Source organism: Numida meleagris, chromosome 1 (assembly GCF_002078875.1).
Source record: "Numida meleagris isolate 19003 breed g44 Domestic line chromosome 1, NumMel1.0, whole genome shotgun sequence".
Lineage (NCBI taxonomy): Eukaryota > Metazoa > Chordata > Aves > Galliformes > Numididae > Numida > Numida meleagris.
This window is the reverse complement of record NC_034409.1, coordinates 46,000,421-46,027,737: the sequence shown is the minus strand read 5'-3', so window position 1 is coordinate 46,027,737 and position 27,317 is coordinate 46,000,421. Positions and strand designations below refer to the sequence as shown.

At 40.2% G+C, this 27,317-nt stretch overlaps 1 protein-coding gene across 13 annotated transcripts in view; it reads left to right on the top strand.

Moving 5' to 3' along the window:
- Positions 1–27,317, top strand: part of NR2C1 (nuclear receptor subfamily 2 group C member 1) — a 46,890-nt gene that overhangs the window by 7,314 nt on the left and 12,259 nt on the right. For 5 of the 13 annotated variants that reach the window (XM_021388408.1, XM_021388267.1, XM_021388341.1 and 2 more), the window contains 9 exons: positions 4,834–5,017; positions 6,967–7,042; positions 11,551–11,658; positions 16,906–17,136; positions 20,387–20,468; positions 23,446–23,625; positions 24,186–24,333; positions 24,415–24,502; positions 25,482–25,666. In XM_021388408.1, the coding sequence (XP_021244083.1) occupies positions 6,989–7,042; positions 11,551–11,658; positions 16,906–17,136; positions 20,387–20,468; positions 23,446–23,625; positions 24,186–24,333; positions 24,415–24,502; positions 25,482–25,666 (1,076 nt within the window). In that variant the 5' untranslated portion in view covers positions 4,834–5,017; positions 6,967–6,988. The other 8 variants (XM_021388483.1, XM_021388069.1, XM_021388740.1 and 5 more) reach the window with 8 other exon arrangements.

The window sequence follows — 27,317 nt, the reverse complement described above, 5'->3', positions numbered from 1 at the left end:
AACCTTGCCTGACCCTCCCCTGACGCAGCTCCACGCTGGGCAGGACAACCCCTCCCCTCACCCTGCTGGCAGTGCTGGGCCTGGTGCTCCCAGGGTACGTTTGGGCCTTTAGCCTTGGCAGCCAAATTAGGCTGTAATTAGAAGTCACACTGATTACAAAGGAAGGATGTTTTCAAGTGCATGAGGTTATGCACTGGTATGAGTCTTAGCTTAACTTCCCTCACCTTGGGTAAATGAGGGAAGAACACAATTTTCATTAGCCTGTATTTTAGGATGTAGCTGAGTGTGACGCTTGCAAATGTCAGAAACAACAAGTCACACCATTTTTTCTCAAAGTCCATGGAAATTCCTTCTCCTCAGGCCAAAATTAAGATTCTGCTCTTTAAGAGCTATGCTTTATAAACAAGGACATCAGCACAACTCTTGACAGCTAGGAGCACTAATTTTTTCATCCCAGCTGTAATACAGGGAGGGCCAGTGTACAGTTGAGTAGTTGTTGACCGTTACTGTTTGTGTGGTGTTTTAATACAAACAATAAAGACAAACTTAGGGAAAAACGCACTGCTGCTTGGTCATCAAGCAGCAAATTCAGAAGCAGCTCATCCACATGTGCACTTGGAGTGAGGAGATGGAGTATTAATTCAGTGGGACATTCCAAGCTTATAAGTACTATTCAAGTGTTTCAGACAGTTAACCTTCTTTGAAGTTGACCTGATGATTTGTTGGCAACGGCTGTAGTGGGGCTGAGATAATGATTACTAAGGAGGTTGCACATTGTTCTTGTGTACACAAAGGCATTCTACCTGCTGATGTAAAGCCAGAATAAGAATGTATCCTCATGATCAGCCTAACTTCATAGGCTGGGCCTGATGTACAACTGTCTTAAGAAGTCACTGTGTTTGAAAAATAAAATTTCCAGAAAGAGATATTAGCATTTATCAGTTTTAAATGGTCTTATATTTGCTTATGGGCTTGTTTCATCAAGAAAGTTCAAAAATTGTGGCATCGTTCAAGTTGGAAAAAGACTTCTGAGGTCATCAAGTTGAACAGTCAAGCCGTCCCCACCATGCCCATGTCCCTCAGTGCCACATCCGTGCAGTTCTTGGATACCTCCAGGGATGGCAACTCTACTGCTTCTCTGGGCAGCCTGTGCCAATGCTTGACCACTGTTTCAGAGAAGAAACTTTTCCTAACTTCCAACCTGAATCTCCCTTGGTGCAGCTTGAGGCCCTTACCTCTTGTCCCCTCTCTAGTTGACTGGGAGATGAGGCTGACCCCTGCCTCGCTACAGCTCCTTTCAGGTCACTGTAGAGAGCAGTGAAGTCTACCCTGCACTTCCTATTCTCCATACTGGGCAATCCCAGTTCCTTCAGCCACTCTCTGTATGGCTTGTTTGTGCTCCAGACCCATCACAGCTTTGTTGCCCTTCTCTGGACACTCCAGGGGCTTCACTGTCCTTGTAGTGAGGGGCCCAAAACTGAACACAGCACTCAAGGTGCAGCCTCACCAGTGCAGAGTACAGAGGGATGATCAGCTGACTGCACTGTTTCTGATAGAAGCCAGGATGCCATGGGCCTTGGCCACCTGGGCACACTGCTGGCTCATGCTGAGCTGGCTGTTGATCAGCACCTTCAGATCCTTTTCAGCAGCGCAGCTTTCCAGTCACACTGCCCCACGCATGTAGCATTGCATTTTTCCTCCTGCTTTTTTCTCTAATTTCAAATTCCTAGGAAAATAGTACAAAAAGACAGGGAATCTCTTTCAGGGAACCTCTTCCTCTGCTCTGAGTAAAATGGTACAGTTATGCTCCTAGTACCAGGAATGGAGGGAGCCTATGGCAAATTCTGGATTTGAGAGAGCTGAATGTTTTCAATATTTTATTAGCTCTGTTTGATAACAGTGAGTTAATGTAAAAATACCTGCCCTCACAACAATTCATCTCTGCCACAAGGAGTCCTATTACAGACAGGTGTTAGCACCAGAATTCTGCCATAGCTGGTACAAATTCTTGACTTGCTGTTGGTATTTGGCAGTATGGCCAAAAACACAAAGCCCATGCTTCATGTTATCTGAAGTGCCATCTCTTCAGATAGAAGTACACACAACAAATCATCATCACTGTTCATCAGATGCTCCAAGTTCTTGGAACTCAGTAAACAAAGGGAAATTGATATGAACTCCCACCACCCTTCCAAAGAGTTCTCTACAGCAAGGACATCTTTTTCAGAATATGGTCAACAGCTCAAGCTTTAAATACAGGCTGTAGCACTAATGGGAGTTTTTCTCATGAGTACGTAACAACCTGAGTATACATACCTCAGTAATAAAACTTCTTTGTCAAGAGTTATGTAGGTGTGGTCATTTAACACCAGTAGATAGGTAAGTGTCATCATTCTGCTCTCACACTCCTCTTCCTCAGAAGGATGGGGAGAAAATGTGAAAAAATTTCATGTGTTAAGGGAAGGACAGGGAGTTCACTCACCAATTACTGTCACAAGCAAAACTGACTAGAAAAGTGAGAACTGAAAGCCAAATGAAAACACCTCCCCTCCTACCCACCCTCTTCTACCTCCCCACTGCTAGTGGCACAGGGGAACTGGGAATGGGGCTGCGGTCAGTCCATAATGCTCCATCTCTGCTGCTCCTCCGTGGTCCCTCTCTGCCCCTGCTCTACGTGAGGTCCCTTCTATGGAATGTCATCCTTCTCAAACTGATCTCGCATGGATTTCCAGCAGGCTGGAGCTCTCCAAGCACTGCCCCAACACAGCTCTGTACAGCGGGGCCCACCCTTCGGGCACTGCCCCACACGAGTCCCCATGGGCGGCAGCTCCCCCAGCCCTGCTGCTCCACCGAGAGTTCCTCTCCGTGGGCTTCAGCTCCAGCTCCTGCTCCTGTGAGAGCTCCCCATGGGCTGCAGCCTCCTTCAGGCCCCATCCAGTGCTGCACCGTGGGCTCCTCCATGGCTGCACGTGGAGATTTGCTCTGTGTGGTGCCCGTGGGCTGCAGAGGGATGGCCTGCTCCTCCGTGGACCTCTCTTGGGCTGCAGGGAGCTTCTGCTGTGTGCCTGGAGCACCTCCTGCCCTCTTCCTGCACTGACCTTGGTTGCTGCAGGGCTGCTTCTCTCACATTTTCTCACTCCTCTCTCCCAGCTGCTGTGATGCAGCAGTTTTTCCCTTCCTTAAATCTGCGTAGCTCATGGCTCAGCTCTGGCAGCAGTGGGACCCTTCTGGAGCATCTCGAGTTGGCTGTGATCTGACGTGGAGCAGCTGCTGGGCTATGCTTACGGAAGCCATCCCTGCTACAGCAAGGAGCTCTGCTTGTAAGCCCATGGAGCACATTAGCCATGGAAGCACAGTTCTTGCAGAGTATTACAGCTTCCCTGGACTTTCTGCTGCAGATCCATCCATTTTCCTGAGCCTTGGGACCATCAGTATAAACAGTGATCTGACTATCCTGTTTGAGCAAACTGGTTCTGGCTTTGAGATCTGATAAAATTCCCTGTTAACATTCAGATGCATTTCTCTCTCCAGGAGAAAATGTTCTGCCAATTTAGCTTTCCAGGATTTGTCAGGCTAAATGTTGGCAGGTGAATAGTTATTAAGCTGTGCTACAGAAGTGCAGAATATACTAATGTGTACTAGGAAGAACCTGGGGAATGTAGCAAATGACCTCAAATTCTTTGCCAAGTGAAGGATTTTCTATTTGTCCTCAATGATATCATGTATATAATTTTAAATAATTCCTGCACTTTGGATTTATTATCCTTGTGAAATTCCAGACTCCAGTTTATGGAAGAACTCCAGTGTTTGGCTTGACTAGGAGTCTGCCCTGGGATTGCTCCAGCAAACTTTATGGAAGGAGATGAGGGAAGCAATCATTATTGAGAAGTAAGAAGCGAGGCAAGATCTGATTACATTCAGGTAGCCCTGTTAAAGTGGGAACAGGCAGTAAATGAAATTCCAGTTAACTCAAAAAATTGAAAGGGGAAGGATATAATGATTGTAGCTACCTGAGATGATTTTTGCATCATGTAGAGTGAAAAATAACTCCTAGAATGAATAATTAATTATCATTTGATAAAGTTACTACTGTGTTTTAATAGTCATATTCCCCTTTGAACCAAGATGACAGGCTTCTCATAAGTAATTTCTCACCACTTTTAACAGTGTCATATCATGTTCTGTGCATGCGAAGATAATGAGCACGGTCAACTGAATCTGCAACACACTAAATGATTAAATAAGTGTTTATTATTTAATCTGATCATTCCAGACTTCATAAAATAGATTTTTTTCTGCGTATGTATGCTCCAGGACAGCTGCACCATAATACTGTAAATGAGCAAATGTTCATAGTAAGAAGAAATACTGAACCTGCAAAGATGTGGAACCAAACTTAGGTTCAAGGAAAGACAAGACAACATTTAGTTCTGTGTTGGGACTTGAAAAGATTAGTATCTATTAACTGGAGGAATAGAATCTAGTACTAAGAGGTTTTAAAAAGTCTTTGCAGAAGAGTATTTCCTTTTCAAAATACTAGTGGTAGCTATAAATAAGCTGACGTGTCTGACACTTTATAACTGTACTGCTTTCCTTGCCTTGTTTTTCAGAGTAGCTCTAACTGCTATAGTTCTTACAATTATAAAATTTTACTCTTCCTGGAAATAAGAAGTGGAGCGAGAAGATCAGTCCCTGTCAGTCTCCTGATTGTACAGTGCTTTAGCATGTGGACTAGAAGTCTGCTAGACCACTTGACGGTCGTATGTGTTGCCTATTTTGTCCTTGGGGCTGCCTGTTGCTTTTTTCATCCTCTTTTTCTTGTTTCTTCACCAGGTTCATCCATAAGATTCCAAAATAAGTGTGTCTAAACTCCAAGGCTCATCTTACAACAGTTTATAGAACTGTGGGAAAGCATGGGAGACTTCAGATGGCCTAAGTGGACGTAAATTCTGTGGCTGTGGAAAGGGGTGATCCTACAGTTCCACACCACCACTGGTGCAGCAGTAGCATTTTTATGGTAATGTAACGAGTTAAGTCATTAATTGGACTGAAAACTAACACAGACTAACACAGAACTTTGCTTCTGGCTCTGAGGTCATGGATGTACCAGCGCTGGCACCAGGGGGTGCAGGCAGGCAGGAGCAGACCTCAGGAGGTCTCCAGTCCAAACCCAAACTCAAACCAGTCAGTTTCAAAACTGGGTCAGTTACAAAACCAGAATTCCAGAATTCTACTTGTTCTTAATTTTTTACTCTTCATTTTTTTTTGGCAAAATATTGTCATATGCAGTATATTTTTGGTATTGTTACAAAAGAGTAAAATCTCTTTGCAGAAAGTGCATGTCTTATCCAAAAGTGTATCTGTCTAATTGGTTCTCTTATTTGCTTTTAAGACTTGTGGTTTTTTTTTTTTAATTAAGCAGTACTAATTTCTGGTACTGATTGAGATATTGCAATGCAATATTTTGTTTGCTAGTATTGCAGCATTCGGGGGGTTGGGGCACCTCCTATGAAGAAAGGCTGAGGGAGCTGGGCTTGTTCAGCCTGTAAGGGAGTCCTCTGGGGGGGGGGTCTCATTGCGGCCTTCCAGTGCTTAAATGGAGCTTATACACAGGAGGGAGACCAACTTTTTACATGCTCCGATAGTGATGAGACAAGAGAGAACAATTTTAAACTAAAAGAGTGGAGATCTAGATTACATGTTAAGGGGGAAATTTTTCGCTCAGAGGGTGTTGAGGTGTTGGATCAGCTTGCCCAGAGAATTTGTGAGTGCCCCATCCCTGGAGGTGTTAACGGCCAGGCTGGATGGGGCCCTGGGCAGCCTGAGCTGGTGGGGGGCAGCCCTGCCCACGGCGGGGGAGTTGGAGTTGGGGGGGCTTGAAGAAGGTCCCTTCCTGCCAAGCCGTTCTATGATTCTGCTTAAGAAAACATCTGTTAGAATACATTAACAGGCTTGAAAATCTTTCCTAGTGGTTGTTCTCCAGCTCGCTGTATGCATGAGTGGTTTAATAGAGCACTCCTGCGAAGATACTGGTGCTGGTTAGATTTTCTAAGGAGGGAATGCTTTTCATCCAAAGGTTCAGTTTTAGATGTTTTATGTGTATATCTGTCATCTTCTGACTTAATTTAACACTAACTTTGTCTGCGATGGGAAAGCTATATCATTCAAATATATTCTATCTTTGAAACAAAGTAAATATTGTGTATAGACAAATCCTTTAATGTAAGAGTACTGTCTTGGTTTGTATAAGAAGTGTTCTTAATACAACTTGTGTCAGAAAATGAAGTGCAGTGCTTCATTATTTGTGTGTGTTCCTTTTACATGCTGCCTAGTGAATATTTGTATATGGATGCCCAGACAAACAAGGCATACATCTGAATACTTAAAACTACATTACAGCTGTGTCTATTAAATCCTAGAAAATTCTTCTCATGAAGATTTGGACTTTCTACACTGTAACTAAAATACTGATGGCAAACCAACATCTGTTTTTAAAACTGTATATTTTCTGCTTCCCGAGTAATGCTTCATGCTAATTATAAAACTGACCTTCGGGCACTCCTACTAGTCCTAATGGATCAGTATGTATTTAGAAGAAGTTACATTTTTTGCACTTGATTTGCATCAACAAAACTGGCTAGGTTCCAGTTTTCAGGTGCTAATTATGTCCCTGCTGATGTCAGGGCCAATAATACACTTCTGTTCTCAGGGAGTTTATTATTTTGTTGCTCTTCATGAGAGTGGCGAGGGAAAATTACAAAGTACAAAGATACAGAAATTTGCAAATAGAAAATAAGTTATTACTTACATAGTATCATTAAGCTTCAAATTCTGCGGGGATGTCACCTTCAGACAGTTATGAATGTGATTTACTTATATGGACTCTATTTTCCCGAAGATGTTTTTATTAGTGAGGCTACAGATGTTAAGCATCTTCTTTCCTTTTTTTTTTTTTTTTTTTGACAGGAAATTCTGGTGATTAGCAGTCATGGCAACCATAGAGGAACTGGCCCATCAAATTATTGAGCAGCAAATGGGAGAGGTACATACATTTTTCATCATATTTAGGAGACATTGAGTAATAAAATGTACAGACTAAGATGTAAAAACCAAAGCCCCAAGAGAAAATATCTTTTAGTATACCCCAAGTTTTGGGAGACCCTCACATGGAAGATGAACTTACTGTGTCCGTCTTGAAGTTATACCGCAAGGTCTGTCTCGCCAAAGTTTCCCCCACAGAAATGAAGCTAAAGAAGATCTAGCAGTGTTTCCAATAAGTGACTTGCTGCCCAGATGTGCGTTTTGGGCATGTAGTGGTCTTCAGAGAGCTGCCTCATTGTATAACTGCTTTGCTCACTTTCACTTAGAAACTTTACAATCAAAGTTGTAATTACATAGCTTTTACGTTCCAATCCAGCAATTGCTTCATTTGTTGTCATTTTTGTTTTTATAAGTAAAGGCTTGCTGTGGTCTTCATTGTAAAATATTTGTTCACATTTGGTGTAAGTCAAAGGGAAGATTCAATTCTTGTTTCTGCTGACTCCTGTTTTTCATGTTCTGTAACCTATATACAGAGTCTGCGTATTGCAGCCAAAGAACTTCAGAGATGCACAGGCAGTTAGGGAGTGTGGATCAGTGCATACATACTTATCTAGAAAGTTCCATCATTAGCGCTGCTTTAAATTAGATAGGAGCAGGAAACTTACATTTATTAGCTTGAAATATCCACTCTTGGTTCCCTGTACATAGAATGAGTTTTCAAGTAATTTTCGTTCCTCTCAGTCTTGATTTCAAATATAATGGTGGGGGGCAGGCAGGATGGTAAATCTATTCTGTATAAATTCTTATGGTTTTCAGTATTGTAGCATCTGAGAATTGCTAGGGCAATTGTGATTTTTTTTCTTTCTCTCTCTTGTCCTCTTTACAGGTGGGAATGGTGTTTCTAGTGTAGCTTTGTTTTGGTTGTATAATTCCTTGGGGAAGCCTAAGCAGGGCTGTAATTCCTGTTTCTTGTGTTTTGGAAACTGAAGCATTAGTCAAAGCCAGCTGACGCGTATGTTCCAGTCGGAGAAGAGTATGGCAGGTTTAAATGATGATGCTTAGCATCTGTGAGAATTGTTCTCAATTTCATAACATGGTTCCATGAGGCAGTGAACTGATCTGGTGTCTCAGTGCCAGGGGAAGATCCTTCTTCTGTGTTCTGCACCAGCATCTGGCTGATACAGCTGGAAGGCTTTCTGCTGAAGTAATGAGTTGAGGAGGTTTGGAGAAGGATCTAATGTGTACTGGAGCTAGTCTAAAGGTAATGGTAGCCAAAGGAGGAGAGACAGGGGAGGAGGCTGAAGGAGTGGAGATGTAATGCTGCTGCATCTGCACACAGAGGGCTGCTGGCTTGTTTCTGTTCTTAGTGAGACTGCAGCCTTACAGTTTTCCTGGACATCCTTCTGTCAGCATGTAGGCTAGGATTTGTCCTTTAGCACAGGACGTGAAGCTAGCAATGTGCTCTTGCAGCCCAGAAAGCCAACCATACCCTGGGTTGCATCAAAAGGAGTGTGGCCAGCAGGGTAAGGGAGGAGATCGTGCCCCTCTACTCTGCACTGCTGAGGCCTCATCTGGAGTACTGTGTTCAGATGTGGAGTCCTCAGTACAGGAGAAATGTGGACCTGTTGGAGCGTGACCAGAGGAGGGCCACAAAAATGATCCCAGGGGTGGAACTCCTCCCTGTGAGGACAGGCTGAGAGAGCTGGGGCTGTTCAGCCTGGAGAAGAGAAGGCTGTGGGGAGACCTGTGAGTGGCTTTTCAGTATCTAAAGGGGGGCTATAAGAAGGAAGGGCACAGACTCTGCAGCAGGATCTGTTTGATAGGACAAGAGGAAATGGTGGCATAGGTTGCCCAGAGAGGTGGTGGATGCCCCGTCCCTGAAGGCATTCAAGACCAAGCTGGACCAGGCTCCGAGCAAACTGAGCAACCTGATCAGCTGTAGGTGTCCCTGTTCATTGCAGGGGAGTTGAACTACATGGCCTTTAAATGTCCCTTCTAGCTCTAAGGATTCCATGATTATATGATTCTGTTTTCAAATTCCTTTATCAAAATGGAAAGCACAGCTGTGTATTCTTTGCTGCTCAGAGCCCTGTGTTTATCCAATCTATCAAAATGCATACAATGATTTGCCATCTCTTGAGTCAGCACTGCCCTCCCTGTGCCCTGCTTTCAGTCGACACAGCGTTAATAGCACACTGAGGACTGGGCTCCACAGGGCAGGGAGGGGTGGGCCGCATTGCCAGCCATGCTGAGCCGCATGCAACCCACAGGCCGTGAGTTGGACATGCCTAATTTAATCTGTGCTTCTGTATGCTAGATATATGGTAGTTTGTTTCCAGAGACCTTTCAGACAACAGAGGAAAGTTGCATATTTGTCTGAACGGATTCTATCATATACAAACAAAATATAATTTTTAACAACCTCTGTGGCTATTCTGATCAGTATATATATTTTTTTGACTGCAGGAAAATGTTTATTCCGTATAGAAGCAAAGCTGTCAAGCTGACGTTATTTGTAGGGAATAATGAGCAGTTTTACTTTATGCAGTATGTACATTGAGACTCTTTAGGGGGCAAGCATACAGCCGTCGCAGAACACATCGCTTATTTTGTAAAGTAAGTACAAGTTTGCACAAAAATCTGGATTGCCTGAAAGTCACCACTTGTGCATATAGTTTGAAAGACTGATGTGGAATTTTTTCAAGCTCTTAATGTTACTGCAGGGTGGACTCTTTTTTGTCCTTTACTTAAGCAAAGTGAATGAATTGTATCACTACTGAAAGTACTCACATGCATGAAAAATGTGATATTTTTAGCAAGCGGTGTTCCAAAATGTTTTGGGTGGTAGTTTGACAACCATTTATTTTGGTGGTGCAGATGACTTAAGCAGCGTTCCCCCTGTCCCCAGCAGATTAATCCCACTGTCTCATTTTCAAGGCCAGGCTGGATGGGGCTTTGAGCAACCTGGTCTATTGGGAGGTGTCACTGTCTATACCAGGGGGTTGGAACTAAATCATCTTAAAAGTCCCTTTCAACCCAAGCCATTCTGTGATTCTACAATTCTGTGATTTGCACTGATGCATCTGCTTCTGAGCATTATGGAGATCTGGCCTGAAGGTTTGACCTACACTAAGAATAGCCCACATCTCTCTTTCGCTGCGCTGTCTTTTGACCTTCATCAGTGTCCTGTTCCAGATCAGTGAATGACTAAACAACCCTACCAAGCTGAAGAGACAGGATCAAGTAGGTTATAAGAGCTGAGAGTGGTACCAAGTGCTAGGTTGATTGGAGTTTGTATTTCTGCTGTAAGGGGAAGTCTTGCTTCCTACTCTTTCCCCTTCTTGTACCCATCTCCAGTCTTCTTGCCTGCTTTCTTATGCAGAGACTTCTGCTTACATGGTGGTGTGGTAGCGCAGTCAGGAAGCTGATCCAAGGGGAACAAAGTGCTCTTAACCAATCATGAAACAGTACCTCTATGGCAGATGTGGATATGTATTCCTTATGCCAGTTCTTGCAGGAAAAAAAAAGTTGAATAGGAGCATTTCTAAGTGGTGTAAATGCTAGGAATTGCTATTAAGAGAGGAATTGCGGGACGTGACAGAGTTTTGATCTGTATAGTTACGCTGCAAAAGGTTAGGGGAGTTACTAGGGACAAACAATTAAATCCAAAGGTATCTGAAAACTCTGTGAAAACAGATGTCTTTTTTACTACAAAAAAAAGCCTCTCATTTCAGACCAAGCCTCTCTACATGGCAAATGTATTTATTTTTTGCAGACAAAGAATCTAATGACTAATAGCCACATACATTTGGCTACAGCATGTGAAGAGTTTTAAAAAATTACTGATAATTATTAAAGCACTTCCATACACTGTATCTGAGAGCAGGGGATTACATTTGTTTTTGGATGCAATGTTTGCTGAACTCTTGGGTTTGATTGATAGGCTCTTACTTTCTTGGTAGGCCCCCAGTAGAGAATTCTGTTGTTTTGGTTCTACCTGTAAGGCTCTGCAGAACAAAAAGGGCCAACTGCTGTGTTTCCACACCAAAAATTCTTGTGCTGTTTTATATAAGCCATTAAGAGAAAAATATGTTAGCTTAAATGTAATGCAACTGTGATGAAAGGTATTGTGTTTAGTAAGCGTTTCATGAACATCAGCAGTAGTAATTCAGAAAATACTCAGGCCGATGGACTGAAATGGATTTGTCAACAGTTGTTCTACTCAGTGTTTCTAAATCTCTAACTGAAGATATTTTTTAAATGGCTTTAGAACACTGTGATGAACAGAATTTCTTAACTAGCAAAATTATGGTATTAAATTAGATTGCATTAGATGCAAATGCAAGCGTTTGTGTTCCCCATGCAGGCAGTGTCACCCCTTTCCTTAGCCTTGTGCAGAGAAATCAGAAGTTGGTAAAACCTTACAGGAGTACATCCATTAAGGTAGTATCTCTCTCCTTGAGGTATCCTGTCCACTGCCAATCTATTACATTTGTTTATTCTTTCTAGATTACCCATTCCCAGGGAGCTGTTACACAAACACTAATGGATGGGGCAGCACAACGAATACAGATCGTCCCTTCGGATTCAGGCCTCTCTTTGCCACAGCGTATACAGGTATGCTTCATCCATTATATTTTAAAAGCAGCAATGAAGTCTTTATTTCCACCAACTTTTGCTTATGGTTCTTCTTTATTTGCTTCATTTTATTGTGTAAAGTGTAAATATTCAGTCCTGGGTAGCAGAGATCATTTCTTTATAAACAGGAATAAAACATTATTCCAATGCTTGTTTTTTTTTTTTTTTTCTTTTTCTCTTAAGATTTTTAAGAGGTACAGAAATAATAACTGCTGAATAGAAAAAAGTGTTATTCCTAAAACTGTAATGACGCTGCTCTTTAAAAACTGAATACTTTTGAGATTTGGTAATTCGACTGAGTTGTTGGAACGTTTCAACATTTTGGAGCAGGGATGGGAGGAATACTGCATCACGCTGTTGATATAAGTCATGGGAAAGGAAAAGGCTGTCTAATCTCTTAAGTGCATTAAAGGATGCTGGCTTTTGGCCATCACAACCAATGTTATACATCCCAGTAAGCTAATTTATAGCCCAACCAGGTAGTAATCTCCAATTCAAGTGAGAGTAGGAATTTTTTGGCAACGTGGGTAGTCAAACCATGATAAACACGGATGTGTGTGTATATGGAGGTTAGCAAGATTTGGGAGACAGGATTTTATATTTTTTGCCTTAAAAGTCAGTGCAAGGCCTTGCAAGCTTTTTATTTTTAAATTTCCTCCTAGAGAAAAATATTAACTGCAGAATAAATTTTAAAGATATTCTAAGATACATGTTGTTGCATAGAAAAACACTGTCGTTTGTGAGCCAGCTGCTACTATAGCCTTGGCTGCCTTTGCTTTTGCTGCTTCACTCTTCAGTATTTTTCCCTTTTTTTTCCTGTTTCAGTGCATTGCATTCAAGTTTTGTCTTACCTTTTAAGGTTCTTCACAGGCACCCTATACATGATCCTATGTTTTGTTTTACTGCTTGCTGTACTCTAGTCCTGGTAACAGTCTTATCTATCCAAGTAGATCTTTATTCTTTCAGCTACCTCCATTCCTTTTAAATGGTTTGTGTACAGCTGTACCTTCAATTAATTTATATTAATTGTTTAAGTGCTGTCTCTTTATACTATTTCCTTTGTCAATATATGTATGCTGTTGTTGTGCAGCTAAACACCACACAGCCTTTCACTCGCTCCCCCAGGTGGGATGAGGGAAAGAATTGGAAGCAAAATAGAACTGTGGGTTGAGATAAAAACTATTCACTAAGACAGAGAGGAAAATGGAAAGAAATGTGCAACGATAACAATATATATTTAGACACAATGCAATTACTTGCCACCCACTGACCAACACCTGACAACAACACAACTGCCTACCAACCCATGGGCCACCAGCGACACAAGGTCTCACCACCCACCAACTGATGCCCAGCCAATCCCCAAGCAATGGCTGCCCTTGGCCCTCGTAGCAGGAAGCTGAATGTAGTGTGACATATAAAACCATGAGCCTTTATTGTTGAACAGTAAGACAGTTATGCTGTTTCAAAACCAGTATCAGTTGTCTAAAGCCTTGTGTCAACTTTTGAGGCAGGGTTAGGGTGGAAGAGAGAATTACATTTGCGCAAGGACTACAGCTACTGCAAATGTTATGAACATAGAAGAACTACTTATAAGGACAGTTTTGCTCCAGGGATGTTCATATAGTTTTTCATCATCACAGGTAGCTGGAAGATCACTTGTTTCTATTGCAGATACCTTGTCCCTTGTCTTTTTTTACCACACTCAACAATTCTTGCTTCAAAGTGGATGGCGAGTGCTTTGGGATAGTGGTATAGCAGCAATATAAATTATAACAAGCTCAGTATGAGATAGAAATCAGTAATGAAAACTTTCTACAAAGCAGAATTTATAGTGAAAAGTAAAAAAGCTTGTGCAATCAAATATACCAAAATGAAATGTTCAGAAAATGTATTAGTTTGTTTAATTTTCAGCTTATAATTTCATTTAATATTTTTTGCTTTGTCTGGTTATTATGAAATGCACATGAAGAATTATCCAAGATCTTGAAATACAAGGTCACGATTAAAAGATACTTCAGAACGTATTTCAGTAGTTACTCTTTTTTGGGAATGTTAGCACTTTGTTTCTGTGGTGGTTTCACTCTGGTAGACAGCTCAGCACCTCCGTGCCACTCTCACTACACCCTCCTCAAAAAGATGGGGAGAAAATACGATGAAAAAAAAAGCTTGTGGGTTGAGATAAGAGTGGGAAGATTGCTCTCCAGATATTGTCACAGGGAAAACATAAATGGATTAATATAATTTATTTGCTGTTGATAAAAGACTAGAGCAGTGAGAACTGAAAGCCAACTGAAAACACCTTCCCCCCCTTTCACTCTCTTCTACCTACTCGCCTCAAACGGGAATGGGAATGGAGGTTGCGATCCCTAATGCTACGTCTGTGCTACTCCTCCACAGTCCCTCTCTGCCCCTGCTCCACGTGAGATCCTTCCCACCAGATGCCATCCTTCCTGAACTGATCCCACATGGTCTTCCCGCAGGCCGCAGCTCTCCAAGCACTGCCCCAGCTCAGCTCCGTACCACAGGGCCCACCCTTCAGGCACTGTCCCACATGGGTCCCACACCGTGGGCTCTTCTGTGGATGCACGTGGAGTTCTGCTCCGTGTAGTGCCTGCTGGCTGCAGGGGGATGGATTTGATGTGGAGCAGTGCTGCGCTCTTCTCACAGAGGCCATTCCCTGCAGCCTCCAGTTACCAAATCCTTGCCACCTAGAGCCGATGCAGAGAAAAGTTGGATGTCGTGTTATTAAATGGACAAGTCTTTTCAAATTCCTGTTTTTTTCAGACTAGTGCTCTGTGTTTAAACATGTTTTTGTTTTTTTTCCTAGAACAGTAACAGAGAATTATTACAATATTTAATTTATTGAAATTATATTCAAAGGAAAGTCAAAATACATTAACAGGCAAGACGGTGAAGGAAAACAAAAAAATATATCCTCTCTTACCACCAGGACTCTTAAATGAAATAGACACAAGAAATACGTTTTTAAGCAGTCAGTCCTGGACTGTAACATTCCTGCTTTATAGCATGATCCCTTTGGCAACACTGAGTTTCACATTATTAAGAAGCATACTGTGTTGTCTTTGGGCCCAGGTGGATTTCCTTGAGAAGTGGTTTTCTTTTCCCCTCCAATTATTTTCTTATACCTCAGCATTTAAAGTACCCGAACTCAAGCTATTTTAAGGTTGTTACACTTTGAGTTGCTCCATTTTCTAAGTCCCATGGAGATTTAGGTGGAGTTTTTGCAGGTATCTGACTGTAAGAACTCAGCTGCAGACAAGCTGCTCTTAGTTATTTAAACTGCTTTCTGTTACATCTATCAGTTGTCAAACCTGGAGAGCCGCAGAAAGCTTTTGTGCAGCTTGAATAGCTCTGTATGGATATTCACATAATAATATACCTAGTATATCATGCAGTGAAAACTACATGAGCATTCCCCTAGAATTCCAGGAAGCAGTTTGAAGAATTAAGACTGTTTAAAAGTGCTGAAGTGAACTATGTGAAGTAGAAATGGTCAAAACAAAAATGTCAGCCTTAGCTTGGAATAATTTGTTTTTTAATGTACTTTGTGTAAACCTAACTAAATAAAGTATATGCCTTTTCTTTTTCATGTTTACAGTTGCACTCTGAAATTTTGATAGTGACACATGTTAAATATGAGTATCTTAAAGAGCAGGTCTAGATATTCAAGAAAGAGCACAGTGTTCTGTGTTTGACTTTGTACATGCTTGCAGCCAGTTGAGGATTATGTGCATTGGATTTCTCCTGATCCTGATGAAGTAGAGGTGTTTGGAGATGGGGAGGGGACACCGTCTAATTTGTTCAGCACTACTCTGGGTAATAGTCAGAAATGACATGAGAAATAAATAAAGATTATAAACTGAAGAAAAATTGAATATAAGGAATAAGTTAAGAAGGGAACTGAAATGGCAAGGGAGTTTGCCTTCTACGGAATCAGAAAGGAACCGAAAGGGGAAATAAAGGACAGCTGTAGTCATCTGTGGCCCTGAATATGTTTATTGTCTTTGAAAACTGAATGGAAAACCCTTTATTCATCATGTTAGTAACTGCTGTGGGTTTTTTGTCCTGCCACCCTACCCTAAACGCCAATCTCGTGACAGCTGAAGTTCTTGTTTTGTATTTTTAGCCCTTGGAATTTTATAATTTTAGCCTAAATAAGTTTTAATTTTGCTTTGCAAAGAAAAGAAGAAGATGGACACCTAAAAGTATGAATAGCAAATTGGATTGATCTATAGTTAAGATCGCTATCAAAGATAGTTTGCAGGAAGCAGTCACTGCAGAATGATTCTCCTTAATGTCTAGACTAAACCAGGCAGTTTGTCGTGAAGGCTTTTGGGAGAAAGGCAGGAAGTGACTAAAAGCAAGTTTTGTAATGGAACATATATGGAACCTTGATTATTTTCTCCACGGATTATAATCTTAAAACAACTTTTGCAAAAAGTGGGGCTGTACTGGAGGGTTCTTTAATAAAAGTCTGCTATATTTTTGCTTGAAAATAGGAAAAATGAAACAAAACAAAACAAAACCCATCAGTCTGTAGGTTTGTTCTTGATTAAGAAATGACACATGAAAATTAGTTTTTTGGTTTAAAAAAAAGAAAAAAGTGTCAGGGAGACAGATTCTGTTTTACTTGCATATTTTATTTAGGAACGTATATGTAAAAAACAGACCAAAAACCCTGAAGCATAAAATGTTTATAAAGGTGCAACAAGATTTTTTTGCTGTTTGATGCTTTTCATTTTTCACTTTGAAGTCTGTGGTTGGTGTTGAAGGATGTTTCTTGTGGAGCATCCAAAAATGGGAGGTGCTAAGCTCTTTGCGTGGTATGCAGCGAGTTCAAGAGTTAAGATTTCTCAGAACCTTGTGGGTTCTGAGAACTGTGGGCTGAGTTACACAGACCTCAGTTTCTGGATGCTATAATCGTCAGCGGGTTTGGTAGTACTGTAAAAGCACGGGCCATTTGTAAAACTTGGATATTAATTCAGGTTTTGATTTCAAACACAAGGGTGACTTGAGTGCATTTAAAAGACAGTAAAAATCCAAGATTTTGCCTGAGTTTATGTAACTCTTGTGTGACAGAGGGGAAGACAGTCCTGCTTCACAAATGTTAAAGGCAAAATTCCAGTTTTCTTCAAATGCCCAGGCTGGGCCCCAAGGGTGATCTTAAATTACCATAACAATTTGAGATAAATGTATTATTAGATTGTCACAGATCAGCAGACGGGCCAGAAGATTCAGATTGTTACTGCACTTGATCAGAGCTCAGCAGGCAAGCAGTTCATCCTAACAAATCATGATGGCTCTACCCCAAGCAAGGTGATCCTTGCCAGACAAGATTCCACTCCAGGAAAAGTTATCCTAGCAACTCCAGACGCTGCAGGTGTCAACCAACTGTTTTTTGCATCCCCTGATATATCTGCACAACACATCCAGGTAGATAATCCACTTTATTTCATAATTTTGATTCAAATGGAATAAGAAGAGATGTTTTATTTCCAAATATGTATGTCTGGGTTCTCCTTTTTTGAGGGTTTTTTTTTTTAATGCTGTACTTTTCCTTGCATTAGGACTTAGCATTGGTGCTTAGAAATTACAAAGAAAACAATTTTTTTTTGTAAACGTACTGTTTTTAAAAATTATATCCTGGCATGTGAGATTAGAAAGAATACTGTTACTTTTTTTGTCATTTCCAGCTGTACCAACAGTCCTTTTTTACTGCTACTTCATTGACTCACCCTCTATTTTCATATATTGAAAAAATAATCTTTTCATCCTTGTCTTTATCACTTAACATTTCCTTCTACTTGTTTTCCTTTCCATACACTGCTGTTCATACACTGTCCGTTGCTGTGTGAATTGTACTCCAAGGCAGTTTCTCAGACTGAGTAGGGAAGGTCATTACTCACTGGCAGCGGGAAAGTAGCACTTAAGATTCTGCCATTTACAAAACCCCAAATGCTGTGAGATTGTCACTAGTCAGGGCTGTATCTCCCTAAACTGATACGCAGTGCTCTTTACTCCCACACGCACTGTGTGTGCTGCTTCCTTAGTCTTCACCCTCCAACTTCCAAGTCTTCTGCCCCGTATCCCCAGCTGACCAGCATGTGATGGCACTCATTCCAAGGGTATGAAGAACGTGCACAGAAGCCCTGGAGATGTGAGCTCCTTCTGCAGGAAGTAGGGTATTACTGCACTTCAGCTAATGCATAGTTATTGCGTGTTGATTTACCCATGTTTATCTGATGGTAAAATACATCGGTGTGGCAGTCCAGATGACACGAGGATAGCTACGGTCTCTTTAGTCCAGTATCTTACACTTGCACAGTGACCAGAAATGAGTGCTTAAGTAAATGTTAAAAACTGGGCAAGCAAAATAATGATCCTTCTGAGCATTTCCTTTCACTTCCAGTACTTGATGATTTAGAGGGACCTCCGGACCTGGAGATTGCAGTGAGACCTTATTTGATAACTGCCACTAAAGTTAATAACTTCTTTGTTGTTTAAAACAGACTGTTTATGCTTTGGTCTGTATAATAGCCTATGGCAGTAAAAACTGCAGTATAAAGGATTTTGTTGCTTTCATAAATTGCTGTCATAGCCTCCTTCAAGTAATCTCTTTTCTAAGATGAAGAATCCTAATCTTTTACGTTATTGCTTTTCTGGGATCCAGTCCATAACTCCGATTTGCACGTTGCACACGTTGTGGAAGAAGTAGCAAAAAGCAATCCAATGGAGAGAAATTTCAGCGTGTGTGGTGGTATCATAATCCTTGTGTTTTAGGTACACCTCAACAAAACTATAAACCAGTGGGGTGTGATTTGAGGTAATCCTCAAAAGAAAGTTATTTTCAGAGAGAATTTAAAAGACGAGAAGTGTGCCACACTGATGTAAAGACTGAGGTAGAGGGGTAGTCTGGACAAAAAATTAGAAGCTGTGGTTCTGATTGTACATTTTGGGCAACACAGGAGGGACTGAGAAACAATGGAATGTGCTCTCACTTCGGTTAGATTGTTCTGTTGTCAGCTAGTTTATAGTTGCAGAGATTGTATTTCACTGACCTTCAGCGGGGATAAAAGCCAGTGCCATTAATGTGTTTTTCAACTCCACATTCCTTGGGCTCTTTCATACTTTCTGTCCTAACCAGTCTTTCATCTGCAGTTTTGCCTTTTCCATCATTCTTCTGTAGCCTTCGCTTGAAATGCCCATTCATTTACTATGCAGAAAATCTCTCCTTTATTGCATCTTATCTTTACATTGACACTTTGCAAGACTCTTTCTTCCATCATCTGTTCCACCTTCAGTGGCTCTTCATCTTAATAAACAAGTCTTATTCTACATATTTGAAGTCAGTTGGTGAGCTCTGTGTGTCTGGGATTTTTATCTCCTCCTGGGCCAAATTCCATAGTCCTTCCTTACGTGGAACTTACAGCTTCAGGGCAGGTTTCATCTATGGAAGGACTTACTGTTTGTTTACTTATTTTATCTAAGGTCATGAACATGTATGGCAATAATAATGGGAATTAGAACAAAATGAAAAGTTAACATTCTTTTAACTCGTCATGACTATTTTTCTTAAGAAGATGTTATATTGAAAAAAGCCTTAATAGGTGAATTTCTGAGACAGTGTTATTAATAAAGGCAAACTAGAAAGAGATAGACTTGTTAAACGTCCCCTTATATAAGCCTGTGCTATTTTCCAAATGAGTGATTGCTTAATACTCTCTTTGGAAAATAAGCTACTTTCTCTTCCTGTAAGTTACCCTTCTTGTTATCAGAGGGCCTCTTTTGAATAAGCATAGCAAGAATGAGGGTGTCAGACTTCCCATTAAGATGCTGTAGAAGTTAGAAACTCATAACATTTCTAGATTATATCACTTTTTAATCAGAAGAATGTGCTGTTTTCCACTTTACGTTATTGTCAAGATGATATTTGCTTGCTGCTCATTGTTGTGATCCTTTGGGTTCTTTTCTTACGTTGATTATTTTTCTACATTTTGTTTATCTCAGTGGGATGGATCTTTTTAAGGTCAAATAGAAGGCCATAGTGCCTGCCTTGTGGAGCTGTGGTTCTGACGTGCTTAATGAAGCTTTTCAGGTGCCACAGAAAAATGAGTAAGACATGAATGCAGTCATAATGTCAAACTGTTCCTGAAGACCAAAGCATATACCACTTGATAATTAATGGTACTGTTTAGAATTCATTTTCTATTGGTCCACCATCTGTATCTATTATTAAAAAAAGGAATTGACAATGAATGTAGAAATAACAGCCTCTATGTGGCATTTTTTTAATGCTTTTGCCTCTTTCATACTATGATTAAGCCATTAGAATGTAAGTACAGAATTCAACAAAAGGTATGTATTCAACAAAATGAGTATGCGGAGGATAAATGATTTTGAAAATGTCAGCCTGTTTTGCAGAGGTAGTATTTAAATAAAATGAAATCTTGAAATCTTTTTGGAAACATTACAGGTAAAACGTAGGTCCCATCCAGTAGGAGCACAGTGCATGGCAGGTAGCTCAGCTCTTTTGTGTCTGTGAAGACTGTAAAACGTAGTCAAGAAAACCTCATCATTTGTTGATTTGGTCCCTTATCTTAGGAGAAGTCACAAACTTGATTTATTCTGATATTTCTTGACGGTGAGAAAAATAAAAATGGCATTATTTTCTACTTTCTTTCAGATTTTAACAGACAACTCTCCCAATGAGCAGGCCCTAAATAAAGTGTTTGATCTGTGTGTTGTGTGTGGAGACAAGGCATCAGGTATTTCACTTTTTTTTTTTAATAAGGCAGTGCAATTTTATTAAAGCAGTTTAAAGTTCTTTTTGAGGGATGTAACAGTTTGCGTACATATAAATATATGTATGTACCTACACAAACAGAAAAGATAGACTACTTTTTTTAGCAGAGAATTAAACTAAATGTTACTCTAATGCCTGCGGGTGGGACATGTTTACTTCTGTGTTACATTAGAATTTCAGTATGTTTTCTACCAGATAATTTTTGCCTTTTTTTCCTTAGGCTAATACGTTTTATTTTGTATTGTAAAAATTGGCTGAAAAAATGGCTTAGGTGACTTGCTGTTATGAGCTTTTTGTTACTTAAAAGGAGATCATGCAATGAACTATGTTATTGTTGTCAAGTCAGAAACAGGTGAGAAACCTTTTAATTACTTAAAATATGAAACCAACAGGTAAGGAAGACATTGTAGGTGTGTGAAAAAAGTGCTAATGTGAGATTTCTGTGGGACGGCTAGTTCTTTGAAAAGCCATTATTAAAATTGCAAAAATGCATTATAGTTCCAGTTAAAAATAAACAGTGTTTTCATATATTGTCAAAATAAAGCGCTAATGGAGGAAAAATTTTTCACGCACTGAATTTTGCGTAATGATAATAAGAGATTGGAAGGAAGTATGCTGGGAGTTCTGTGCTGGAGAACTCTGATGCTTTTCCACCTGTCTCTCACATTGCTTTTGCACGTGTGCCTGCCACCAGGTGTTTCAAATCTGTCAGAGCTGAAATTACTGAGACGGTGCCTTGCCTTTCTTAAAAGGGAGAGCTGAAAGCTCCTTTTTCTTTTCACTTTGTTACAGAAGGTAATGCAGTGTAAGAGGAATGAGATGCTAACTTGGTTCTTTACTTATTTAGCTGAAATTAGGCTAAGCGGGGAAATGATTGCTCCCTCAGAAAATTCTTATGGTTTATCTGGTTGAACTCTGATGATCCTCCAGTAATAATATCAAAATGTGATAACTGCAATTAAATACTTCCTTTTGGGAAGCAGTGGGAACGGAGGGCAGGGAAGGGAAGTAGACAACATTAGGATTTCATCGTGAAAGCCAGTAGGATGTAGCACAAACTGTTTAGAAAATAAAATCATCTAAAAACTTTCTACTGAAGCTAAATTTAGCTTAAAATTATAGCTCCTCTAAACGTATGTCAGATTTCACCCATCTCAAAAGAAATTTCTGCCAAACATAAGGTGTAAGATGGCAAGTTAAACATAAGATCTGGCTGTGTGCTCCAGCTGGGAGAGCTCCTATGGATCCCCAGTAGAGGGCTGGAGTATGCCATGAGAGGCAGGTCATCCCAGGAGCCGTTCATTTTGGCCTGACCTGTGGATCTGAGCTCTGGTAGTGAATTTGGGCAGTGCCATGTTTTCCTGAGCGGCTGTAGGTTCTGAGGTGCCTCCTATGCAGCAAGAAGTATTACACAAACTGCTTTGCAGACCCCTCCAAACTGAGTGCGAGAAGCTGCATTAAAGAGCAGGTGAAGAGGGGACAGATTCTTCAACAGGGTCTGTTGTGATAGGATGGGGGGAAATGGTTTCAAACTACAGAGGGGAGATTTAGATTGGCTATAAGGAAAAAGGTGTTTTACAGTCAGGGTGGTGAGGCACTGGCACAGGTTGCCCAGAGAGGTGGTGGATGCTCCATCCCTGGAGACATCCAAGGTCAGGCTGGAGGGGCTCTGAGCACCCTGATCAGCTGTAGGTGTCCCTGCTCATTGCAGGGGAGTTGGACTGGGTGGCCTTTAAAGGTTCCTTCCATCTCAAACAATTCTGTGCCTCTTTAAGAAGCAGCCCGGGTACTTTGCGGGATGGATATTACCAATACAGATATATGTGAATACTTATTCACCAGCCCAGCTGCCATTAAAATGTTATGCTTAGGGATATTTTTTATATGATGCTTTGTACATTTCACATTTAGTCCTACACTAATATGGTTCTGGTGAGGGAATCTAGGAAACCTAGAAACCAGAATTTCTAGAAACTTCAGGCAGATAGGATTGGCGCATCTAGAGAAAAGTTTGAGAGGAATGAGGAAATAATCCAAAAATATATTTTCCCTTAAATTAGTTCGTATCTGAAATGCATTTCTGTACCATGCCCTACACAGTTCAAAGCACAGCCTTGATGCTTCCGCAGTATGTATTTTGAGTGTTCGTTGGTGATTTGGGTTTAAATTCTTTTTTTTTGGGATCATAGACTCGTCACTGTTGGAATTGTCAAGTATGCCTTAATCAGGACTTGAGCGTTTTAGTAATAATTTGTGCTGTAGTAGAATCAAAACAATTTACTTCTGGAAAATAATTAAACTTGACTTTTTTCTGTAATACATCCTAGCAATTTCTATATGTTAGTATTATAAAATTCACTGCTGAACAGATTTTTTTAAAAATCGGTTTTAGATATATTACTTCTCTCATGTAAGAGTTTTACTGAAAGAACTAGTGACAAAGAATTATCTGTTAGGAAAGTGAAAGGTGAAAGCAGAGCTTTAAAGTGATTACTTACTGCTGTCAAATACGATGTTTGCAGTTTCCATATTTCCATTGGCTATAATCATAACATTTATACAGCTGAATTTGTAATGAGCAATAGCAGGGCTTGACCCTAGGGGAATTGAAAAAAATGGAAAAGAATGTATACATTCAGAGTTTATTCTGTGTTGTTGCTAACTTGTTCTCTTAGCTTTTTTAACACTGCTGTCAGGAGGTTCAGCAAGAACTTAATGAGCAACTTGGTTGTTCGTCCTTTTGAGAAACGTATCCTGGTGAAGTGCTTTAAACTAGAAGTATGTTTCTCTCATATTTTTGTTGTACTGTAGCCAATTGTTGTGCTTGAAAGTCTGTCACCTATGGAGAAAAGCAAGAGTGTTTTGAGAAAAGAAAATGTCTAAAGAAGAGGTACTACAACGTAAAATTAACATTGTAATTTGTGTTATTCTGAAACCAGGACGTCACTATGGAGCAGTAACTTGTGAGGGTTGCAAAGGATTCTTTAAAAGGAGCATCCGCAAGAATTTGGTGTATTCGTGCCGAGGAACGAAGGACTGTGTCATTAACAAACACCACCGGAATCGCTGTCAGTACTGTCGGCTGCAGCGATGCATCGCCTTCGGAATGAAACAAGATTGTAAGTCTGCAAAACTGTGTTAAAATTTGTGCTACAAAGTGTGTGTTTTCTTTTATTAGGATAGATGGATAGTTTCTCTTGATTTTTATAGTTTTAAGTCATGGGTTTTTTTTCCTTGAAGGAGTTGTGCAATTCTGGTATTACCAGGACTCTGAAATGTTTTCAGGCGTGTTTTGTGCTTGATAAACTTAGTCCACTGTGTGTAGTAAAAGAGAATGAATTGTTTCCAGGCTGCAAATGTCTCTATGCCCGGTTCTTACATATCGCAGTTCAGTTTTTTCTGTGTATATATTAAGCTACTGAACTTTCTGAATCCCTCTACCTTCTTGTCACAATTTCCACAGCTTAGACTACTTCATTAAGAATCCATCAAGCACTTATGCTGTTTTTTTAGCCAACGTGTAAGTCGGTTGGTTAGGCTGTTTTTTTCTGAGTTACAACCGTAAACACTCAAAATTGTTATTAAAACGGAAGGGTAAGTAAAAAGGACAAAAATAAGAAGCATTTCTTAGACTGTAATTTGTGATGTGACTTAATAGTTTTGCCTGCTGTTTTATTAGCTGTGCAGTGTGAGAGGAAACCTATTGAAGTGTCACGAGAAAAATCTTCCAACTGCGCAGCTTCCACAGAAAAGATCTACATTCGGAAGGATCTTCGCAGCCCGTTAGCTGCAACTCCAACTTTTGTAACAGACAATGAAACAGCAAGGTAAATGGATTCTACTCTAGACCAGCTGCCTCTGTTTCTTGAAATCACCCCGGAACTGAAGTGTGTGCTATTTTGTGTCAGGTCAACAGGTCTGTTGGAATCAGGAATGTTCGTTAACATTCAGTCTGGAATTAAAAGCGAGCCTACGGTGCTGATGACTCCAGATAAGGTATATGATGACGTGACCGATGTATTAAGTGCTTTTGATTTGCTTGCTCTAATAGTGTACGTAGGGATGGAAGGTTGTTCTGTTCCACTGTACTTTTCTTTTGATAAATTCATTTTTTAAAACATTGCCCAGTGTTGCAGGTGACTTCTTATCAAAAGAATGTTTGCCCTCCATAGTAAGAATGCAAAAAGCTCTACAAAGTAAATGCCTCCCTCCTTTTAGACAGCTTGAAGGGCAGCTTTATTTTTCTTTGTATTTGACAGTCCTGACACTTGAAGGTTTTTTGGTTCAAACAGAGTAAGGCATTTGCAAAATCTCACATGGCAATGGCATTATCACAGTGCATTTCATAAATACTGCTAGGTTTTATTCCCCTATATTGTTTTTCTTTTTTTTTTTTTTTCCAAAGCTAATGAGAGCTGTCTCAGTAGTGATCTTGTTTCTGACGTATTTCTGAGCTGGCTTTCCTTTGTTTCTATTGTGTTACGGGTACTGATCCACTAAAGTGATGTGATTATTTCCCTACATACACACAGTAGGAAGCTTTTGTATTTTTCTAGCTGATGCTAAATCACCTCATACTGTTTTTGTGCATTTTGCCTCATTCTGTCTGCAAAATTTTACTACTTTCTTGTTTACGTGAGGAAGGAAGATGGTAAAAATAAGATCTAGTGCAGTCTTGTAGTCCCAATGATGGACTAGTGAGTGGAGGGGCTAAAAGTTCTCCCTGTAGCTTGCTATCTGTAGCATTCTTTCTGAAAGCAATGGGTAGCTGTTACTTGTAAAACCAAATGTCTAAATATTTCATATTTTAGAAGTGTCTAACTGCTGCATGATGATTACTCATTTACTGAAAATAATAATTTTGTAACAGGTCTATTCTCAAGCTCAGTTCTTCATTAGTGTAGAAGTTAGAGTCTTCTGTTGCAAGTTATCTACTGCCAATGAGAAAGAATTAAAAGCTATATTTTTCCCTTAGGTTGAAGCCTGTCAGGGAGACTTAAGTACACTGGCAAACGTGGTGACATCGTTAGCAAACCTCAGTAAATCCAAAGATATGTCACAAAGCAGTACCGAGCTATCTATGATTGAGAGTTTAAGTAATGGAGATGGATCATTACCGGAACTCCAGCAAGAAGAACAAGGAAGTAGTGATGTTACAAGGTAAAGCATGTTCCACTTGAAATATTACTCTTATCAAGAATGTCTCTGTCAGTTCAGAACGTTAATTACATCATCATAGTTTAGGTGATTTGTCTGCATTAAAAATAATAGTAGTAACAGCACAAGATGTTAAGATCAATCTTGTAAGATTTTTCCAAAGGAAATCATAAGAAAGTTCAGTTAGAGACAAAAAAATACTTCTAGTTGCTTGTTCAGTTTGGATATCAGGGAAAGGTTCTTCACCAGAGGGTGGTGGGCATGACACAGCCTCCCTGAGACAGTGGGCATGGCCCTGAACTGACGGTGTTCAAGCAGCATTTGGATAACGCTCTCAGACACAGAGTCTGATTTTGGGTGGTTCTGTGTGGAGCCAGGAGTTGGACTCGATGATTCTTGTTGGTCCTTTCCAACTTGGGAGATTCTGTGATTCTGTGAATTTCAACAAAAATCTTTCAGCTGATGTTAAGGACAACTAAAAGGTAAGAATAAGATGTATTACATTTTGTACTATGTTCTTAGTACTAAGGGAAACTGTTTCTTGAAGATCTCATCTGTGTGTAAGTAGTTTATTACTCCTACGTGTCAACTGCCTTAAAAGTTTGAAAAGCATTTTATTTTGAGACAGGAAAACTCAAAGAATGTTCACTGCCGATACAAATACATTTGTTATGTATTTAAAAATTTCTGTCTTGCACAGGTTTTAACTCAACATATAGGGGATGTATCTTTTATAGTACTTCCTTGTTTATTCCTTCAGTGAGAATCATGTTCTTCTTGATTGTCACTCCATGCAGGCTTCTGACAGCTGTCCCAGAAGTATTCCTTTACACTCCATCTGTATTATACATGTGGTATTGAAAATACATATGTAGAATAAATCGATAAAGAAAAAAAAGATTGGTGTGTAATGAAGCAGTTTGTACTGACCCAAAATACATGGTTTCCCCTGTATTTCTCTCTCCTATTCAGTGTAATGTCAAGCACAATGCATTTGTTCTGCTCCTTTCTTCATATGTTCTGCTTATAAAGTTGATGTGACCTTTAATATAGCTGGACCTCTGCTGTGTTCTCCTAAGTAAATAATATGCAGTGTAATGAGTACTGTTATGCTGTGCTGATAAACATCATACGGCTGTTCAAAAAGGTGCAGTTAATAGTAAGGTTACATGATAATCTTTCATTTCTTTGTTTCCTGATACTTCCAGGTGCTTGCTTTTGTTCAGCTTTAAAAATCTATCTGTGAAAAGCCGTTGAGTTCTCTCAGCCAGAGGGCGTGACAGAGCTCTGACTCAGCATAGATGAGCTCTTGTCTAGTGAGTTACCTCTTAGATTTCCAGCAGGGGCTTTCAGTTCAAATACTCCCGTGAAAGGGAAGTCATTACCCAAGCAGAAAGTACGTCTTTTATCCCATCTTTGATTTCCTTGCCAGGCCTTGTGCCATCTTGATATTGTAGACACAGATGTGTACTGAAGAAAATGAGTTTAAGGGATTTCAAGAAGCAGGTTTTATCTATCAGTGTTTTTCATGCATTCTGTTACATTCTGTTGCTTGCAGACACAGTAGTAGTAGTTAAGCTTTCAGTTTTTCTGGCGCAAATTTAGTGTATAACTTTGTTTCAAGTATTCTGCTTTTATATTATAACGTTACATG